This window comes from Xenopus tropicalis, chromosome 4 (genome assembly GCF_000004195.4).
Source record: "Xenopus tropicalis strain Nigerian chromosome 4, UCB_Xtro_10.0, whole genome shotgun sequence".
NCBI classification, from domain to species: domain Eukaryota; kingdom Metazoa; phylum Chordata; class Amphibia; order Anura; family Pipidae; genus Xenopus; species Xenopus tropicalis.
This window is the reverse complement of record NC_030680.2, coordinates 139191921-139212487: the sequence shown is the minus strand read 5'-3', so window position 1 is coordinate 139212487 and position 20567 is coordinate 139191921. Positions and strand designations below refer to the sequence as shown.

At 46.4% G+C, this 20567-nt stretch overlaps 2 protein-coding genes across 3 annotated transcripts in view; both read left to right on the top strand.

The window, feature by feature from the left end:
- Positions 1-5769, top strand: part of plxnb1 (plexin B1) — a 112234-nt gene extending 106465 nt beyond the window's left edge. For both annotated transcript variants that reach the window (XM_012961699.3, XM_031901190.1), the window contains 6 exons: positions 1286-1446; positions 1700-1847; positions 3080-3144; positions 3243-3318; positions 3933-4007; positions 4279-5769. In XM_012961699.3, the coding sequence (XP_012817153.2) occupies positions 1286-1446; positions 1700-1847; positions 3080-3144; positions 3243-3318; positions 3933-4007; positions 4279-4383 (630 nt within the window). In that variant the 3' untranslated portion in view covers positions 4384-5769. The remainder of the gene's footprint in view (positions 1-1285; positions 1447-1699; positions 1848-3079; positions 3145-3242; positions 3319-3932; positions 4008-4278) is intronic.
- Positions 5770-10754: 4985 nt separating this feature from the next.
- LOC100498424 (serine/threonine-protein phosphatase 6 regulatory ankyrin repeat subunit B) lies at positions 10755-20567 on the top strand. The gene is made up of 5 exons (XM_002938393.5): positions 10755-12270; positions 14930-15124; positions 15658-15851; positions 17070-17198; positions 18666-20567. The coding sequence occupies exons 2-5, from the start codon at positions 14965-14967 to the stop codon at positions 18885-18887; spliced, it is 705 nt and encodes a 234-aa protein (XP_002938439.1). The 5' UTR covers positions 10755-12270; positions 14930-14964; the 3' UTR covers positions 18888-20567.

Below are 20567 nucleotides of genomic sequence, written 5' to 3'. Positions count from 1 at the left end.
AAATGTATTCATACTAATAGCACTTGTGTCTTAATATTTTGAAATGAAAACAAAAAAATAGAATAATGAATGTAAATGGTTAATGTGCTTTTTGGTGCAGTTGGTCCAAGACGGGATTTGTTTTGCCTCTTTTTATTTTGAACACCTTTAGATGCAACTCCATAGAGGTTACAGTCAGGGCAGTTTAAGGGCTGAGAGGGGTAGCAGAGAAGGTCCGATTGGGGTGAAATAAATAAAGACTGGCTGCAGTATTTTTAATCAATCTAGATGAAAAGGCGATCAACTGGAGGCCTGCAAACAAGGGCTGCCATGATTTTGTGGCATTTTGGGTGATACTTACTAATAATCTGACAGTTTTTAGGAGGAGTTGGGAATATTTTCTTTGACGGGATGAAGGAGATTGCGGAACGAAATATGATGCCCAGGAAGAGAACCCGAGTGCTAAAATGAATGATGGTGTTGATTGCTTAGATTGATAGGCTGGGAGTCTGTATATATTATATATCTGTATAATATGAGGAGGAGGTAGGAAGAACAAGGCCCAGTACATACAGCAGGGAGGAAGTCAAACACTTGAGCCCTCAGGGTCAGGGCATGAGAAACTGATCCAAGAGCTGTCAGGCTACAGCGGGAAACCAAAGCTTCAAGTGATGGGGGTGCTGGATCCTGTTGCTGCAGCAGCTGAACGGCTAGAAGTCCCTACTCGACCCAATCATATAGTAACTGGAGTGGTCGCTCTGATTGGAAGGATTATCACCTTCTAATGTATCAGCCCCAGGTTCTTCCTGGAAGCACATTCTGGAAATGTAACTAAAGTGAGTGCGGAATGATGACTCTGTAGCAATATTTCCATCTGTTTATGATCACTAGAAGCTCTTTTGTTTGGAGTTGCACAGGGAATGCCCAATCCTAGGCAAGCAACGTGGCAGCTCTCTCAGATGTGTAAATTCAGATAGGAAGCGAGGGAATGCTCTGTGCATACTATGCCCTCGTAATCTACTCTGGTTAATGGGGATGAGCATCTAAAAATAACTTTAATGAAGAAATAAAGATAAATAGAACAATGTCCATGATGTACCATAGAGTGAATTTGTTTTGCCAAATGGGGGCTTTAGAAAGTAGGTAGGAATTTGGGTTTCACTTGTTGTCTCTATTTTTGGCCACTATAATGTACTTTGCCATTTGTTGGAGCGCCATCTGCTGGACTGCCCAGGTCCAAACACCGCAAAGTGCCCTCTGGTATCACACATTAATATTTATTTCCATGATTTCTGCTGTTTCTCAGGGGACTCTACAGAAGTTTGTGGACGACCTTTTCCAGGTGATACTCAGCACCAGCCGGCCCGTTCCCCTCGCTGTCAAGTATTTCTTCGATCTATTGGATGAGCAGGCCATCAGCCATGGTATCAACGACCCAGAGACCATCCACATATGGAAAACAAACAGGTAAATGCTACATGGAAGCTTTGGTGCCCCAGAACTGTTCAGCTACAAGATGGCGGCTCCTTGTGGGCTGCAATAGGCAGGTCCCCAGGAACCTCAGCACTGGTCATGTGACCTGTTTACAAGGGGAAAATGGCAGAACAAGCTGGACTCTAGATTCTAATCAGGACTCTTCTAGATCCAGGCACTCAATGCAGTTATATAGGAACCAGTAGATTTGTGTGTAATTCTTATGTGTTGTCTCTTTTGTTTGCAGTTTGCCATTGAGGTTTTGGATCAACATCATCAAAAACCCCCAGTTTGTATGCGACGTGCAGACATCGGACAACGTGGACGCCGTGCTGTCGGTCATTGCACAAACCTTCATGGATTCTTGCACTATCGCTGATCACAAGTTAGGAAGGGTAAGGAGAGAGTTAATTCTGCATAACCAGTTATATTTCAGTTGCGCTCAACTTGGTGCCCCTTGTGCTGTGAGAATAGTACAAAGGACATTGTGCAATGGATATTGTTATACCTTAGGGATGTCCATCCTGCAGCCCTCCAGTAATTCTCTTGGGCTTCACTCTGTCTCATTGACCCAACTAAGGGGCCTCTGGAGGTTTTCTCCAAGTCAATGGCCTGCAAAAGCACTTCATGAAGCAAGAGCTCCCCCTAGTGGCCATGGCTCCTTCACCCTGCTTTTCCAATCCCCAGAAATCAGGCAATCAGGCAATCATTTAGGCCCAAGACCAGTCTATGTGAAAGAGACTAGCCCATGTACAGACAGTTGTTAGACACTAAGGGCAGAGTAGATTCATTTACTTGGGGTGGAGGTTCCAACTGGTGCTGGTGACAAATGGGCCAAGCTTTTCTATTGGCTTATCTGCTTAATCATGGAAATAAAATATGAAAATAACCCAGGCATGGGCACTGCACATTTGTTATTATTATACAGTTGGTAGGGCCCAGAAAGTGAGGCTTGGAGGTTTTTCCTAATGATTCAATTGTTATTTTGATCAGTGTATTACAGTTATGGGACCTGTTATCCAGAATACTCTATACCTTTGGTCAAACAGGGCTGTTCTGCCCCCAATAAGGGGTAATTATATCTTAGTTGGGATCAAGTACAGGTACTGTTTTATTATTACAGAGAAAAGGGAATCATTTAACCATTAAATAAACCCAATAGGGCTGTTCTGCCCCAATAAGGGGTAATTATATCTTAGTTGGGATCAAGTACAGGTACTGTTTTATTATTACAGAGAAAAGGGAATCATTTAACCATTAAATAAACCCAATAGGGCTGTTCTGCCCCAATAAGGGGTAATTATATCTTAGTTGGGATCAAGTACAGGTACTGTTTTATTATTACAGAGAAAAGGGAATCATTTAACCATTAAATAAACCCAATAGGGCTGTTCTGCCCCCAATAAGGGGTAATTATATCTTAGTTGGGATCAAGTACAGAGAGGTACAGAGAAAAGGGAATCATTTTTAAAAATTAGAATTATTTGCTTATAATGGAGTCTATGGGACATGGCTTTCCCATAATTTGAAACTTTCTGGATAATTTGTTTCTGGATAACAGATCCCATACCTGTATACTGAAATACCCATGTAACCAAGTACTGATGACTTTCATTTTTTCCTCTAGGATTCCCCCATAAACAAGTTGCTGTATGCCAGAGACATCCCACGGTACAAGCAGATGGTAGAGAGGTAAGACGGCAGCCAATAATGAATTGCCCCGCTGTAGGGCTTTCTCATGACAAGAAGAGTCACTGATCTGTGTGCGGTTTTTGTTCCTCGCCCTGTAGGTACTATTCGGATATCCGGCAAACCATCTCCGCCAGTGACCAGGAGATGAATTCAGCACTAGCGGAACTTTCCAGGGTGAGTGACAATCTCATTAAACCTGTGTGTAGGGACCGGCCAAGGGGCAGATACAGTCCTACAGTCACAGACTATTTGGGGTCTGATTATCATGTTTATCAGGAGGTTTAAAATACCATTACACTTATTATGTCCAACAGGCCTAGGTTGGGATTCAAAATAGCCCCTGGCATTTCCAGTACCCAGAGGCCCAAACAGCCCCCAGTCCAATAAATAGTGAGTGTCTATGGAATCTTACAGCAGCCCCCTCTTATTCCCACGCTAAGGGGATTAATATGAAGTTGCTCCTCCCTCCCCTCACAGCCCCTAGTCCTCTGGGAAGGGTTCCAGTAGGTGCTGGAACATAGTGGGATTTGCTTCCATTCATACCAAAGCTCACAGTTGGCATTCCAGTATATCCCACAGGGGTTCTGTTGGGTTGAGGTCAGGGACCAATCAGGTTCTTCCAAACCCATACTTTGTACATGGAGATTCACATCCCTAAGCCCCAGTCTAACGTCCCTATCACATTCACACCCATTAGGGTCAGTATATCAGGAGCCAATGAGGCTGCTTGTATGTTCCTGTGAGAAACCCTGTGCCTTGTGACTTATGAACACTGTTTTTCCTTGTAGAATTGCTCAGGGGAACTCAATTCTTTGGTGGCTCTACACGAACTCTACAAGTATATCAATAAATACTATGATCAGGTAAGTTCCTTATGATTGGCTGACGTGGTTCCATTGGGGGTCAGTGGGAAGTGTAGATATTCTTCCCTTAGGGTGGAACAGTTTATTCTTATTGCAAATAATAAAGATACAAACACAAAACAATCCAGGTAAATAGACAGTTGCCTTCCGTTTATAGTTCTACAGACTGAAGGGAATATATATCACTCCCCATAACTGCCGAGTATCCGGAACTATTTCCATTCCCAGATTTATTTCCATTTCTAACCATTATCCCCCCCCCCCCCGGCAGATTATAGAAGCACTGGAAGAGGACCCGACGGCCCAGAAGATGCAGTTGGGCTACAGACTCCAGCAGATCGCTGCCGCCGTGGAGAATAAAGTAACTGACTTGTGACCAAGACTCAAAGACTTGTATATTTGTGGCCAAACAGACCCTTGCACAGAGCTCTCCGCCCGACGGCCTCGCCGCCCCCCAGATGTCACCACACTGGCGCGGCTGAGCTGACAATACGCTGATGGCGGAAGCGCACACAGAAGGCGATTGTTCGTGAAACAGAAAATATTTTTTATACTTTTTTTTTTTTTTTAATGAACACGATTAACTTTTTTTGGTTTTTTGGTTTTTAAGTCCCAGGAATGGGATAGTGTAGTTGTTCTGGATGTTGGACATGGCCAGGATAGCGATATCTTCCCACGTGCCAAGTCTATGTATCCCCTTTGTACCCTGCACAGTGGGACGCAGTTTGGGACAATGCTGGGTGGGGGTCACCTGACTGGCTGAAGAAGCGGCGCAGCGTGCGCTGCCAATCTAATGAAGTCACCGAATCGGCTCCCTGAGGGTTCTAGAGTGTTCTAGACTGTCTCTGCTGCCAATCAGCTATAAGTATGGGCACTGTAGATGCTACGTGTGATCTTCTGTCTTCATTTGACTGTCCCGTCGTTATGTCGTGTCTCTGTGTGCTTGCTGAACCCTCACACTGACCAGTAACTAACTCGCTGTAGGACAGGGATACTGAGGATAGGCCCGACCTCCTTCTCTCCATCATTTTCATTCGTAATAGTGCAAAACGAGCGACGTTCCAATCATGTTGCTTTGTATGGACCCCTTACCCTGTTTCCTTCATTCCCTTCATTCAACCAACGCTATGAGCCAAGCTGGTGGGAAACTGTAGGAACCACGGAACGATCGTCTCCACCAGCACCGTTGGGTCCATTCTCGCTCAATGCATCTTCCACCGCTGCACTAAACCGAGCTAGCCGCCTATTTATTAGCCTAACGGACGAGTCTAATTTAGCACTGTTAGAAACTCTCTTTATGTTATAGGGCGACGCTGCCCCCCCCCCTCTGTAGAACCCCACGTCTTGTGGCTTGTTTGCTGCTTTCAACTGGACCTGTAAATATGGTAGTAATGAAAGAAGATATTTAAATACTAAAGGAGAACTGTAATTTATTTTCAAAGACCACGGGCTACTCTGGGCAACCGCCGCCTTTTCTATTTCCCCTCGACGTTCGGGCGCAGGACCCCCATGTTTTATTCCTTAAGGAATTGGAAATTCACCGTCGGACTAACCCGAATAAAAAGAAATTCCCCCCGCCCCAAGGAATATCTTAAGGAATAGTCTAATAACAATCTATAGGCAATGCTCAGAAAGGTACAGATCTGTGAAATTAAAAAAAAGAAAACATGAATGTAAAAAAAAAAAAAATAACTAGGAGAAATAATTTTAATGAGAAAAAGTAGTTCTTTCACAGATTACTTAATAAACTTTAATATGTCTACAGACGTTTCCATGGTGTTATGTTCTGCTGTAACTTTGGGTTATTGTGGTAACAGGTGGGGCTCATTTATAAACACTGGGCAAATTTGCTCCTGGGCAGTTATCATTAGCAACCAATCAGCTAATTCAAAACGAATCTCTGGTTCGTTGCTATGGGTTATGGGTTAGGTGCAAATTGCCCAGTGTTTATAAATGAGCCCCCTGTCTAATACTTGGTGCAGTGGAGTAAAGGAGGCCATAAACAGGCAGATTTTAGCTTCGGGTACTTTAGAACAGTTTATCTGCCTGTGTATGGGGCCCCCCAATGGGCCTACCCACCGAGGTCTCGCCCAAAATTGTCCATATCTCGATTGGGGACCACATTGTCTTGTTAATGCGTTCCCCGATCCAACAGTGCCTATGCCCACCATTGTAATTCATTCATTGGTCCAACTTTAAGCGGACATATCAGGAGAAGATCAGCTCACTTGGCGACCTCGCCAAACAAGTGAATCTTGTATGGCCACCATAACTATGGCCATAGGGCAAACAGTAAGGACAGGGCTGTTCCAGAAAGAAGTGTTCTTTGAATGGGCACCAAAGGGGGTACTTTTGCACCCCTTGATACTCTTTACTTCTTTCAGGCTCTAAGCAAATGTACCCTTTAATCACCCTGAATTTGAGTGTGGAGGGACAAGGAAGGGGTCTGGGCCATGGGTTCTGCTTCATCTATAGTCACAAATAAATCTCTATCCAATCTCATCCACTCTCCTACTTGGGGTTTCAGGCAGGGAGTGGGGAACGTAGGTAGATGTGGGCTGAGCCAGGTAGGAGTCCCTGTGTGCCAGGCCCCTCGGGGGGGGGGGGGCTAGAAGGAGAATGGAGATATGGGGAACCATGGACGCAGGGCACAAGGTGATAGAACAAGGGAGCTGGACAACAGCAACAGAAAGCAGCCAAAAAGCAGAGCACAAATGGGGTGAGAAGTATGGGCATGGAAATAGGCTGCTATTGGCCTCTGCTTTGTACTGGGCCCGTGCTGGGAGCCTGGGCTTTATACTGGGCCTGTGCTGGGAGCCTGGGCTTTATACTGGGCCTGTGCTGGGAGCCTGGGCTTTATACTGGGCCTGTGCTGGGAGCCTGGGCTTTATACTGGGCCTGTGCTGGGAGCCTGGGCTTTATACTGGGCCTGTGCTGGGAGCCTGGGCTTTATACTGGGCCTGTGCTGGGAGCCTGGGCTTTATACTGGGCCTGTGCTGGAGCCTGGGCTTTATACTGGGCCTGTGCTGGAGCCTGGGCTTTATACTGGGCCTGTGCTGGAGCCTGGGCTTTATACTGGGCCTGTGCTGGAGCCTGGGCTTTATACTGGGCCTGTGCTGGAGCCTGGGCTTTATACTGGGCCTGTGCTGGAGCCTGGGCTTTATACTGGGCCTGTGCTGGAGCCTGGGCTTTATACTGGGCCTGTGCTGGAGCCTGGGCTTTAGTGCCTGAAACACCAGGGCCATTCTGAAACTCGACACATACATGGGGGGGGAAATGAATGTATCTTTAAAGTAAGGGCAATGGGGGGAAACCAATTATGACTAAAGAGAAGTGAGATAAGTAATAATAACAATAAAATTGTAGCCTCACAGAGCAATGGTTTTTTGGCTGCCGGGGTCAGTGACCCCCATTTCAAAGTCAGAAGGCAAATAACTACACAAACAGGGCCACAAACCCAGTTCTTTATGCCTCGGCCCATGGTTGGGGACCAAAACTGTACAAGTGCATTATAGAGGGCCAGTTAGCCAACACGCCACATTGGATGCCACTGAGAAATAACACCGCAGTGACATACAGAGAAGCCTGTGGAGCCGCTGGTCAGTGTTTGGGGGGAAGTCATACATTATATAAACCTTGTGGAACATCCCATTCAGCCAATGGAGCTTCTGTTGGGCGCCACTCATCTTTCTCATTGACCCTGGCAAATGTGAATCTGGGGCTTGTCCGGCCCCATATGAAGTTGATCATTATGATATTGTTCAGTTTGGGCAGACACATGGGGGGGGGGGCTACTGGGCATCAATGGAAGTGGGGGGCAGCCCTTGCCACACACATCACCAACAGACTAGCTACAACCTGAAGGCATCACATGACGCCCAATGATACTGCCCCTCAAGGGGCCACACACACACAACTGTCACGCGATAGGGCAAAGCCTGCTCCAAAATATTGCTACATGTATGGACATCTTAAAGGGCAAGTAGCACCAGGAAATGAAAATCCTTAAAAGTGCTAACAAACTATTAGTCACCTACTCCCGTATGTAATAAAAGGTTATAAGATGTTTGCTTTTAAACAGGTAACCAGTCATTGCTATGTGTTGATTGGTTGCTATGGGTTACTGCTCCTGGGCAAATGTAGTGTTTTTTATTACATAACCCCCTTAGCCTGCACTTTTAACATGGCACAATAAGTAGAAAGCGAATAGGGAACCCTGCAGCGAATCCCACAATGCCCCTGCCCCCGCTGCTGTATGGCGGTTACCCCACTGGTTCCCAAATGAAATATTTTCCCGACAGTCAGAAAAGTGTTAATAAATAAATTGGATAACACATCAGGTCAATGTATTCTTCAGTTCTGTCCTTAATAAACCTTGGTTTTCCTTGGGGCTCATTATCCGGTGCCAGGGCAATACGATTAGGGTTAATATTTTCATAATCATGAGCCCATAAGTAATTCACATAATAACATCAGATTAAAATGTCCCTTTAATCCAGTACATTGCGTTTTGGCATGATATACACATTAATCTGACTTCTCTGGTCTATAGTGAAATGCTCTCTGGTTGTCAGGGTCGTCAACACCCAGTGACTGGAAAGCAGATGGAAGGCTACGTAAGCCTTGAAAAAATGAATGTAAGATTGCTTAGGGTGCTTTTCCAAGCACTTTTGCATTTGACATATTTTTCTTTTATTATTAACTGCCCATAAAATGACTTTTGTAACACCAGCGCCACCTGCTGGTCACTTCCTATAACTACAATCAAAGTCAGTCACTGAGAGCCCTTTAGAGGGAAAGCTCCATTGCAAAATGTACTTCTTTCTTAATGTACCTTGTAACTCTCATCTCCTTACTATAGCAGTGACAGGGACAAGGTATCAACTTGGGGGCCCCCGCTCCTTCCCTGAGCCAAACTCATTTACTGCCAGCGATGGAAAGGGGGAAACCTCCTGCATATGATATGGACTCATGGGCTACTGGTCTTCAAGTCATGGTTTCACCAACACTACTGATCTACAAGCCCAAAAACAGACCCTTAAACATGTTTAAATTAAAACATTATACTTTCATAAATACATTTTATATAAATTATTATTATAAATAAAGTCATTAAAGTCACTGACCTCTTTTATACATTGCCTTGGCATACTATTTATAATTTAGCCATAAAAGTATTTGCCTGATGTTTTTACATTCCCTGTCTGATCCCCCGTGTTCCCCTATGAGGGGGCGGCCATATTTGTGTAGCAGTAGTTGGTCACCTTTGAAACTGACAGGCTGAGAAGGGACAGTCGGGTTGGCAAAACAGTCAGGTTTAGGGACTTCAAGTAACAATTACAAAAGCAAATCTATTGGCTAAACTTCACGGGAGATGTTGTGGGATGGTGTTGAATGGGTTAAAATATAATGGGACTGATAAAAACATCTGTTGCATGCTGTTGCAAGACAAGATCAGATCAAATCTGACCCACAAAATCTGATGAAAATCTCCCGTGGGCTTTAGCCCTATTGGTGAAAATGGTCAACATGATCTATAGCTAAATATTAATGTACATTAAAATTGAGTAGTTTTTTTACTGTCAGTATCACTTTATGGCTTGTCTGGGCCGGGAGTAGCAGCACTTTGTCCTTTCTCCATGATGTAACATAGGAAACGCAGGTTGTGGCACTGCAAGCAAAGTCTGCCTTATGCCTGGACCGGGATTCAAAATAGCCCCTGGCATTTCAAGTACCCAGAGGCCCAAACAGCCCCCCCCCCAGCCCAATAAATAGTGACTGTCTATGGCATCTTACAGCCCCCCTGGCATTCCCAGTACCCAGAGGCACAAACAGCCCCCCCAGCCCAATAAATAGTGCCTATGGCATCTCACAGCAGCCCCTCTGGCATTTGCCAGAACCCACAGATTGCCAGTCCAGGCTTTGTCTGCCTGTCTGTATGGGTCAGCAACCCCCTTAGCCAATGACTAGTGCAGTCTGATGGATACTAGCCACATGGGTACCAGACTAGTCTCCCCTCTGCATGGGGCACAGGATGGATGGGGAACACATCAGCTCTCATTAGTATGACTAGGCTGCCAGGATCTGAGGTTACATGGGCTCCTGTTCCAGCAGGTACATATTTGCCTACCCGACAGGAAGGTGCCAAAAGGAGGGGTTCACCTTTACTTGTAAATAAAACACCCCTTCTTATTTAGTACCTCTTTGTTGGCCTAAGCATCTATGTTTTAACCCAATGTAACTATAAAAGTTGTAGTTCAACAACACCTTGACATCTGTGATTTACATACTGATATCTATGTACAGTTACACAATAAGTGGCCCCCCCCCCCCCCAACACTGGCAGTTAGTATATGATCACATGTATCTATATATCTAACAGAGTTACATTAGCTACACTGTGTCAGGGTTCCACAAACTGTGAGGGGAGATCCCTATTTGCCTCTTATATATATATATATATATATATATATATAGACTTTGGCTCACTGCAGGCCTCCCCTGTATGTTTCCCCTGTTGCTATAACCCTGGGTGGGATTGGCTGTATAAAGCCAGTATATAAACCCAGTCCAGTTGCCGCCTCTGACCATCACTAACAAGTTCCTGTATCGTTAGCCAGCCGTGCATGCTGGGAGATGTAGTTCTATTGGGAATAATACGGTTGGCTTGTGACGTTGCTAAGCCCCGGTGTGAGTTCGTGTAACCATGGGTGCCATTACACCGCAGTGCCAGGGAGCCGGAGAGACGCACAGCGATGCCCCTCAGCCCATTAGGTGCCAGGGCTGCATCCCGTCAGGCAGTCAGTGCGGAGTGGGAGGCGCAGGCGCAGTAAGCGCTGTTGTCAGCACCCCGGAGAGCGGCTACGGACTGCGCCCAAGGCACAAGGGGGAGGCGAGGGGACAGTGTGGGGCTGGCGGCACCGTCCGAACCGGACCAGGAGGACTAACCGGATTCCCTGCCGTGTTCTCTATCCAAATGTCTCCCGGAGAGCCAGCCTGGGAGGTACTATGGGCAGGGTAAGGGCAGTAGGGGCGGCTGCTTTGTATTAGCCCAGTCTGTGTGCCACTTGCCCATAGCCCAGTCTGTGTGCCCCCCTTGCCCATTAGCAGCGGGTCCCCTTTACACATTACATGGGCGGCTGCTTTGTGTTAGCCCAGTCTTTGTGCCCCAGTTGCCCATAGACCAGTCTTTGTGCCCCAATTGCCCATAGGCCAGTCTTTGTGCCCCAATTGCCCATAGCCCAGTCTTTGTGCCCCAGTTGCCCATAGGCCAGTCTTTGTGCCCCAATTGCCCATAGCCCAATCTGTGTGCCCCCCTTGCCCATTGCCCAGTCTGTGTGCCCCCCTTGCCCAATAGCAGTGGGTACCCCTTACACCTTACATAGGGGCGGCTGCTTTGTATTAGCCCAGTCTATGTGCCCCCCTTGCCCAATATCAGCGGGTCTCCTTTACACCTTACATAGGGGCGGCTGCTTTGTATTAGCCCAGTATATGTGCCCCCCTTGCCCATTGCCCAGTCTGTGTGCCCCCCTTGCCCAATATCAGCGGGTCTCCTTTACACCTTACATAGGGGCGGCTGCTTTGTGTTAGCCCTGTCTTTGTGCCCCAATTGCCCATAGCCCAGTCTGTGTGCCCCCCTTGCCCATTGCCCAGTCTGTGTGCCCCCCTTGCCCAATATCAGCGTGTCCCCCTTACACCGTACATAGGGGCGGCTGCTTTGTGTTAGCCCAGTGTGTGTGCCCCCCTTGCCCAATATCAGCGTGTCCCCCTTACACCGTACATAGGGGCGGCTGCTTTGTGTTAGCCCAGTGTGTGTGCCCCCCTTGCCCAATATCAGCGGGTCCCCCTTACACCGTACATAGGGGCGGCTGCTTTGTGTTAGCCCAGTGTGTGTGCCCCCCTTGCCCATAGCCCAGTGTGTGTGCCCCCCTTGCCCATAGCCCAGTGTGTGTGCCCCCCTTGCCCATTAGCAGTGGGTACCCCTTACACCTTGCATAGTGGCGGATGGGTGCAGCACAGTAGCTATGCCCTGGGCCAGTCCCTAGCTATGCCCCATAGCCTGTGTGCAGGGGGGAGGCCAGGGAACGTGTATAAGTGCCCCCAGCACTGCCAGTAATGCCGCCAGCGACAGAACAATAAGAGACGCCTCTAAGCTCAGTTCCATGGCTGCAAGGCTGCAAGAGCCAGTTGCCCCAGAGAGGAGCTAAGCCACAGCCTGGCACCTGAGAATGGCCGTGCCCAAGCAGGACAGAGCCTTAGTATGGTAAGTACTGGTCAGGGTATGGCAACTGGTGCAATTTTGGGGCAGGAAGGGCCTGAAATGCATATTCAGCACCCCATAAAGTTGTAGTTCAGCTGTGCCTGTTGGGGGATGGAGCGCAACAAGAATAGTTTGTGCATCAATACAGTCTAGGGATGTGAGGAGGAAAGTCATAGGCTACAATGTAAACATTGGCGAAAACAGCTCTGAAACAGCCCAAGAAATGAAATTCTGCCTGGTTGCTAGGGTGAGTGGCTGCAGCAACCTGGATTTTTAGTGTGATGCTTTTTTATTGTTTATCTTTCAGCCCTATTCATCCTTCAGGCTGATATTCATACAGATGTGTGGTTGCTATGGCCTGTGGTTGTAGAAACCAGTACAAAGTTTACATTCCATAACTGAAGGCAAATTGCCTCTTGAACAAAATTAGTTTCATAATTGCCAATTGAATATTTTCCCTTTTTGCCAGGGTGCTCCTGAATGGAGTTTCTCTCTGATTGGTGCCCTACCCATTTTGCTTACCAGCCCATGGAACCTGTTCAGCCTGCAGGGCAGCCATGTGGGGGCTCTCCGCCTCTGGGGGCCCAAATAGCAATATTAGGCACTCTAGACCGTTTCTGTTACACAGGGCCATATAAAAGTCTTGACAGTCTATAAATACACATATGAGACCAACCTTTCCAAATTGTGACCCTACATCTCATTATGGTGTAAGGGCTGCTGGTTGGATAGCTCTTGTGTAAATACTAAATATATCAGTTATTGCACAGTGTATGCCTTTGGCATTTTTACCTCTACTACAAAGTTTATTCTGAATAAGAGATCAGGGAACCCCTCACGGGCCCAGACTGGCAATGTGTGTATTATGGCAAATGCCAGAGGGGCTGCTGTAAGATGCCATAGACAGTCACTATTTATTGGGCTGGGGGGGGGGGCTGTTTGGGCCTCTGTGTACTTGCAATGTCAGGGCCACTTTTGAATTCTAGTCAAGGTCTGCCCCAAACTCCCACAAGCATCCCCCTATCCACAAAACCGTGTATAAAATCCCCACCAGGCCCACTTTCCTCCTTGGGCCCCTAGATCAGGACTAGATCCTCCATCTGTTTGTTGTAACTCCTCTACCCCAAGGCTGTACCTAACTGTAGGTGTGGGATGCACCTTAAGGTTGAAGACACACAGAGCTACTAGTAGCAGCTACTTTTCACGGCTACAAAAAAAGACAATGCTGATCATTTACTGATAATTGTCTCTATGTGTGTTTTAGCAGAGGCAATTCTCTGTATTGTCTATGGCAGGGGATTTTCTGGAGTTTAGTAGCCATGACAAGTAGCTGCTACTAGTAGCTCCATGTGTCTTCATTCTAAGGGTGAAGACACACTGGGCTACTAGTAGCTGCTACTTTTTCACAGCTACTAAACTCCAGAAAATCCCCTGCCATAGACAATAATTAGAATTGCCTCTGCTAAAACACACGTTACAATTATCAGTAAAGGATCAGCATTGTCTTTTTTGTAGCCGTGAAAAGTAGCTGCTACTAGTAGCTCTGTGTGTCTTCTCCCTTAAGGGCAAAGAGGCCTGGGCCTAGAGCAGCAAAAATACTATATTTTTATAGTTCCAGTCACTCTCTCTGGTATGATTACCTTGCAAGGTTCACAATTAAGCGCAGTGCTGAAATGCAAGAGATCTGGAGCTAGAAGGGGGGATAATATTTATATGGCATATTTCCCAAATGCCAAAGGGAGCCATCTCCCATAATGCCCTAGGGCAGCACAAACTACACAAGCTTAGAGTAGGATACATCAAGTGGCAGTTTGGCTTCCCATGGAGTCCTGATGGTGCCATATGGCGCAGTAGCAATGTGCTGTGTAGCTTGGCATTTCCTACAGGCACAAATCAGCAAACCCACAACAGCTTGGGAGCAATTAATCACGATTACAGGGCCAGCCTGCTCCTGGTTATATGCGGATGGATGTTGGGTAATTCAGCAAGGTCAGTAAGCAACCCTACCCCTCTGGTAATAGCTCCGCAGCTTCAGGGGATGCTGGGAGTAGTATTAGCTGAATATAAAAAAAACCAATATACCTCTAAATGTCGGTTTATATAAGGAAATATAAAATGTTCCTTTGGGAGCTGCCATGCTGCTTGGAAATAGAGTAGATTGTATAGCAATGACTTCATCTTGTGAATGCTGGGGCCCAGGCAAATGCCCCTTCTGCCCTATGTAAATCTGCCCTTAAGGGGCTGGTATGTCAGACTTTGGTAACTCCAATGTGTGTACATATGAGGTTATGTCTCCGTTTGCTTTTTTGGTATTTGTACAAAGCAATTTAATGGACTTAGTTCATCCCTAGTTGGACCACATGTAGGAACTACCTACCTGGTGTATTTGGTGTCAGACTGGGACTTCTTGGGCCTGCCAGAGCCTGATATCCAGGGCCCAGTGTAACCTTTACCCTGTGTGCCACGGGGCCCCTGACTAGAGTACCCCCAGTACCCCCTGATAGCAGCCATAGGTATATGGGCCTGTGGGAAATTTAGAAATAAGAAAGGGTGCTGGGTTCTGTCTTTGTCTGGAGATCCTAGTGCCAGTCCAACCCTGGATGTATGTGACTTATGTTTGGTGCTGTCCAGCTACTCTCTACTCCATTCATTCCCTCACCAGATGTCACGCCGTGAGTGTCTATCTCCCTGAGACAGATGGGTTTCTACATCAGCTCCCTGTCGAGGTCTCCCTGCACCAAGACCCAGGTGAGACATTATCAAGTGGCCCCCAGTTACAACTACAAGTGGACAGACATACACTATGAGGCCAGCAGAGGGAACGTGGAGAAGCTGCGCGTGCTACTCAGCACCACAGGTTGGTGTTCCACTTTGTGTGCCACGTTTGCCTGAATGCCGATATATAGAAAGTGAGCGGATCTCCCCAATATACCTGATTCTACTGCAATGAGCTGTTGAGCCCTTGAGGGCCAATATGTGTGTGCAGAAAGCTATGGAGGAGACATATGTTGGTGGAAAAAAGGGTGGAGCTGATTGGACTAGGAGTAGACTTTGCACATTGGGCCTGGGCCATATCCACAAGTGCCAATAGCAGGTCTGTTGCACCAATCTGCGCAAGGGGCCTAGTTATTGCTGTGTGCCATAAGAAAGGTGCAAAACATTATTGGGGCATGAGTCTGATGGATAGCAGCTAACCATGTAGCTAAATATATATATTATATAGGAATAAGTCATGCTTTATGCCTGGCAGAACACCCAACCCTACATGTATGTGCTGTAATGATGGCTCAGGGGACTTAGGAAAACACATGTTTTTTCCTGTAAGTTTTCCATTCCTTCCATGTCTCCGGTGCGCCACTAACCACAGGTTTCTCCCCCTGGGCATTTCAGACAAGGAGCTGGTTGACAGGAAAGATTATTATGGAAAAACACCGCTGTACTGGGCTGCATATAAAGGCCAACGCCTTGCCATGGAGTTATTGCTGCACTACGGGGCCAACGTAAACAGCTGCTGTAAGCACGGCGGGACCCCGCTCCATGCTGCCATTGGTTTGTTCCCAGACTGTGCCCTTTTACTTATACAGGTGGGTCGACTTCTCATTGAGTTAATTCTGCCCCAGCATGTACCCCCCACGCACAGGAAGCAATCACACTGCAAAGTTTGCTCCAGGCAATTAACCTGGGCCCCTGATTGGCTGCTGTGGGTTAATAGAGTGGAACAAACATTGTTTGTCTGTTATCATATTATCCTCTTATGATCTCTATGTTGTATTTTCCCTATCTGCTTACCAACGCATGTATACAAATCCTTTATTTATACTGGGCCAGTGTATTTAAACTGCAATTTACACAGATTGTTCACCATTTACATTAGTCCCCGCCTGGGCAGAGCTTACAATCTATGTTCCTTATCTCACAATAAACACTCACATTATGAGCCAATTAACCTGCTTAGTGACGGGTTCCTTGCCTGGGCACAGGTTGGCCCGTCCAGATCTTGAGGAACCTCATTGGCCTTGGAGATCTTCTTCCATGCGCTGTGGCCATTATCTTCGTCTGGGCCCAAGAGCTGTATTGTTATTGGACAAAACAGAACAACTTTTGATTGTTATTTACGTGTATATACTATTTTTCTATTTCATTAATTCAGTTGCTGAGAGTAGCAGACAAGGCAACTGCTGCTGTTATATATAACTCTCTGGATCCCTTTGGATCAAGGGGTGCCCATCCCTATAATAAAGGAGACCATTAAAGGAGATAGTTCACCTTTAAATTAACATTTAGTATGATATAGACAGCAACTGGTTTTCATGTTTTATTTTTATGGTTCTCTCCAGTTTGGAATTTCAGCAGCTATCTGGTTGCTGGGGGTTTTTTTTACCCTAGCAACCAGGCAGTGGTATAACGGGAATATGAATTGGAGAAGGTCTGCATAAAAAGAAAGGTAATAAAATGTAACAGTAACAATAAAACTGTAGCCTCACAGAGCAATAGTGTTCGGCTGCTTCCCAAAGCTGGAAGGAAGCAAAGGAAAAAGGCAAATAATTCAGTTAACAGGAAATTTTAAAAAACAATTGCAAAGTTCCAAGGAATAGGCCATTCTATAACTTTCTAAGTATAATATACTAAGTTAATTTAAAGGGGAACTACCCCTATAAACAAGCATTTGGTGACAACACTCCAATACCCCATCAGTACACAGTGTCCAAAATACAGTTTCCTATATTCTCCCTGTATGTGCTGTCATATGATTGGCTGACAGATGGTTGGTAAATCGGAACTTTCTTATTCTACCCAACCAGCATGGAGCTGATGTCAACCTGCAGGATAACTGGGGGGTCACTCCGATGTATCTGGCTGCCTGCAGTGGGCAAACGGAGTGTATACGGCTCTTAGTGCAGGCCGGAGCGGACATCACCTACAAGAACAAGGTATGGAATGGGTCGGATTATACAAATCCGTGTTACAGATTTAACCTTTTTGCCTATACACTTATCTCTAGGCACCCAGGTTACAGACTGCACCTTTATAACTTTATACAGATTAGTACAGGTATTATCTGGAACCCGTTATCCAGAAAGCTATGGAAAGGCCGTCTCCCATAGACTCCATTTTAATCAACTAATAAAAGTTATTTGCTTTTTCTCTGTAATAATAAAACAGTGCCTTGTAATTGATCCCAACTAAGATATAATTACCCCTTATTGGGGGCAGAACAGCCCTATTGGGTTTATTTCATGGTTAAATGATTCCCTTTTCTCTGTAATAATAAAACAGTACCTGTACTTGATCCCAACTAAGATATAATTACCCCTTATTGGGGGCAGAACAGCCCTATTGGGTTTATTTCATGGTTAAATGATTCCCTTTTCTCTGTAATAATAAAACAGTACCTGTACTTGATCCCAACTAAGATATAATTACCCCTTATTGGGGGCAGAACAGCCCTATTGGGTTTATTTCATGGTTAAATGATTCCCTTTTCTCTGTAATAATAAAACAGTACCTGTACTTGATCCCAACTAAGATATAATTACCCCTTATTGGGGGCAGAACAGCCCTATTGGGTTTATTTAATGGTTAAATGATTCCCTTTTCTCTGTAATAATAAAACAGTACCTGTACTTGATCCCAACTAAGATATAATTACCCCTTATTGGGGGCAGAACAATCCTATTGGGTTTATTTAAAGGGAAATGTTAGGCACCCCCAAGTGACTTTAACCGCTTACCTCGTACCCCGGGCTGGTGCCCCTGTTGGGAGAAAACAGCACCAGCCCGGGGCACCTGGAGCGGATCGTTTCCGTGTTCTGGCTTCCTTTTCCGGAATGCCAGCGGTGGGCGCATGCGCAGTAGAGTGAAAAGCCGACTTTAATGTTTAAGTTCGGCTTTTCACTCTACTGCGCATGCGCGCGCAGCGAAACAGAAGGAAGGAAGCGCCAGCAGCTACCCCGGGCTGGTGCTGTTCCCTCCTCACAGGGGCACCAGCCCGGGGTAAAAGGTAGGTGGTCAAAGTCACTTGGGGGTGCCTAACATTTTGGCACCCCCAAGTGACTTTGGCTTTCTTTTTCCTTTAATGTTTAAATGATTTTTTATTAGACTTAAGGTATGGAGATCCAAATTACAAAAGATCCCTTATCCAGGCATTCTGCATTCTGGATAACAGGTCCCATACCTGTATACTGATATCTGGCCCACATTCTGGTCACTAAATGTCAAGGTGCCTCTGTATATTCTTATAGATGTAAGCTGGGGGAACAGTTCTGGGTTAGCCAGTTATGATCCCCTCCTTGCAGTTGATACACAGACCCATAATTGTAGAATGATGGAACATGCTGACATATTCCCTGGCCTGTCTTGGTACGGCTTTCTTACCTGTGATTGTTCCTTATATTTCAGAAAACAGGATTACCTCCCAAACGCCTTGCTTCCCAAGTTGGGTTCATTGCCTGGATAGAGTCTTGCTCGCGGCAGCCTCGCTCTCTGAAGCATCTTAGTCGGCAGCGGATCCGCGCCACTCTGGGACCCCAGCGCCTCCGAGCCGTTAGGACTTTCAACTTGCCTGAATCCCTGAAGTGCTACCTTATGTTTGAGGACCTGGTACTGCAGGAACCCGTTTAGCACTGGCTGTTGTATATATCACTGCCTCCCACGCAGTATAAAATGCCTCCAGGGATTTGTAACTATGCAGGGATGACTGATACCTACCCCCATTGGTAGGGAAGCTTTTTGTAATGCTGACTATTGGAGTCCCATAGACCCACCATGTACAAGCAAGGAGCACAGCCACCACCATGGGAAGACAGACTTGGGGGTACTAAGTGCCCTATGGGATAATGAATTGTTCCTAATTGGGGTGATAATGGAAGATGATCTTCCAACCACACAAGCCACTGCAGTGAAGCCTGTAGAACCTGCGGAACCTCTTGGGCTGCCTCTGCCAACTACACAGTCAGCTTCAATACAAAGTCATTGCCTTTTACTTCATGAACCTAAACTATAATATGGACCATTATGAATGGATTTCCCAGCACTTATTTATCCCATGTAATAACTGGTTTGTGCCAGGTGAGAATAATATACGGCAGTAAAGGGAAACAAGCGTATTGAATGATCAGTGGCGTATCAATAACAGTAACGGATCACATGACTAAGAAGGTGAATGGAACGGTCCCACGATTACTCTGCTCTACCCCTGCACCCACCAGGTCTGGGCTGGGATTCAAAATAGCCCCTGGTATTTCAAGTACACAGAAGCCCAAACAGCCCCCCAGCAGCCCAATAAATAGTGACTGTCTATGGCATCTTACAGAACCCACAGATTGCCAGTCCAGGCCTGGCACCCACTACCCCCTGAGTGGTCCACAATCCCCTATGTGGGTAGGGCCCAGAATGCAACATTATGTCCCTGTGCATACATTTTTATAGGGTTACCACCTGTCCAGTTTTGAACCAGGCAGTGTGGTTTTCATGCAACGTCATTGCTCCACAGGGTCGGACTGGGAAAAATCCCGGTGGGCTCTAGTGGGCCCCAGCCACCCAGACCCAACCCTTGCCGGCACTCCCCCTGCCCGACCGCTCCTAATTTACGCGCTCGGGGGAGGACGTTGGGTGGGAGGCCCTGCGAGGGTGGTTAGGGCGGCCCCTCCGGGGAGGGGGAATAGAAGACGCAGCTGGCGGGGGCACCTGTAGGGCCCCTGGGGCGGGAGCCCCGTTGGGCCCTTCACCCCCCAGTCCGACCCTGTTGCTCCACCCCCCTGAAATCACCTTCCCTATTCCTATGTCGCTGTCTGGATTCAACAGGGTCGGAGGGCAGCAACCCTAGCTGTACATTGCTCTCTTTGGGGTTGCTATGTTATAGAGGGATATATGTTCATTAATGTCAATGAGTCAGTGAGCTGCAGGGATTTGGCCTCGTAAAAATTTTTAACCCCTGCTATCAAACATTTTAAAGAGACATTTAACAGATACTGACCTCAAGAATAATTTACACTAGGTAGATTCAATATAGCACTTACCTGTATTTGTATCATCATGTAAATATTAAGCTAAGAGTTTGTATATTCACCCCATATTGGCATGGGTTCCCTCCGGGGGCTGTGATTGGCTCCTACAATCCAAAAACAAAAAGCAAAGGTTAAATTGGCTCCTGGTAAAACTAACCATGATTCACGTGTATGGGATAGGGACCTTAGAGTGTAAGCTCCACAGCAGCAGGGACTGATGGGAATGATGTATAATCTTTGCAAAGCGCTACAGAGTATGTTGGCGCTATATAAATAAAGGATGATAATAACCTGA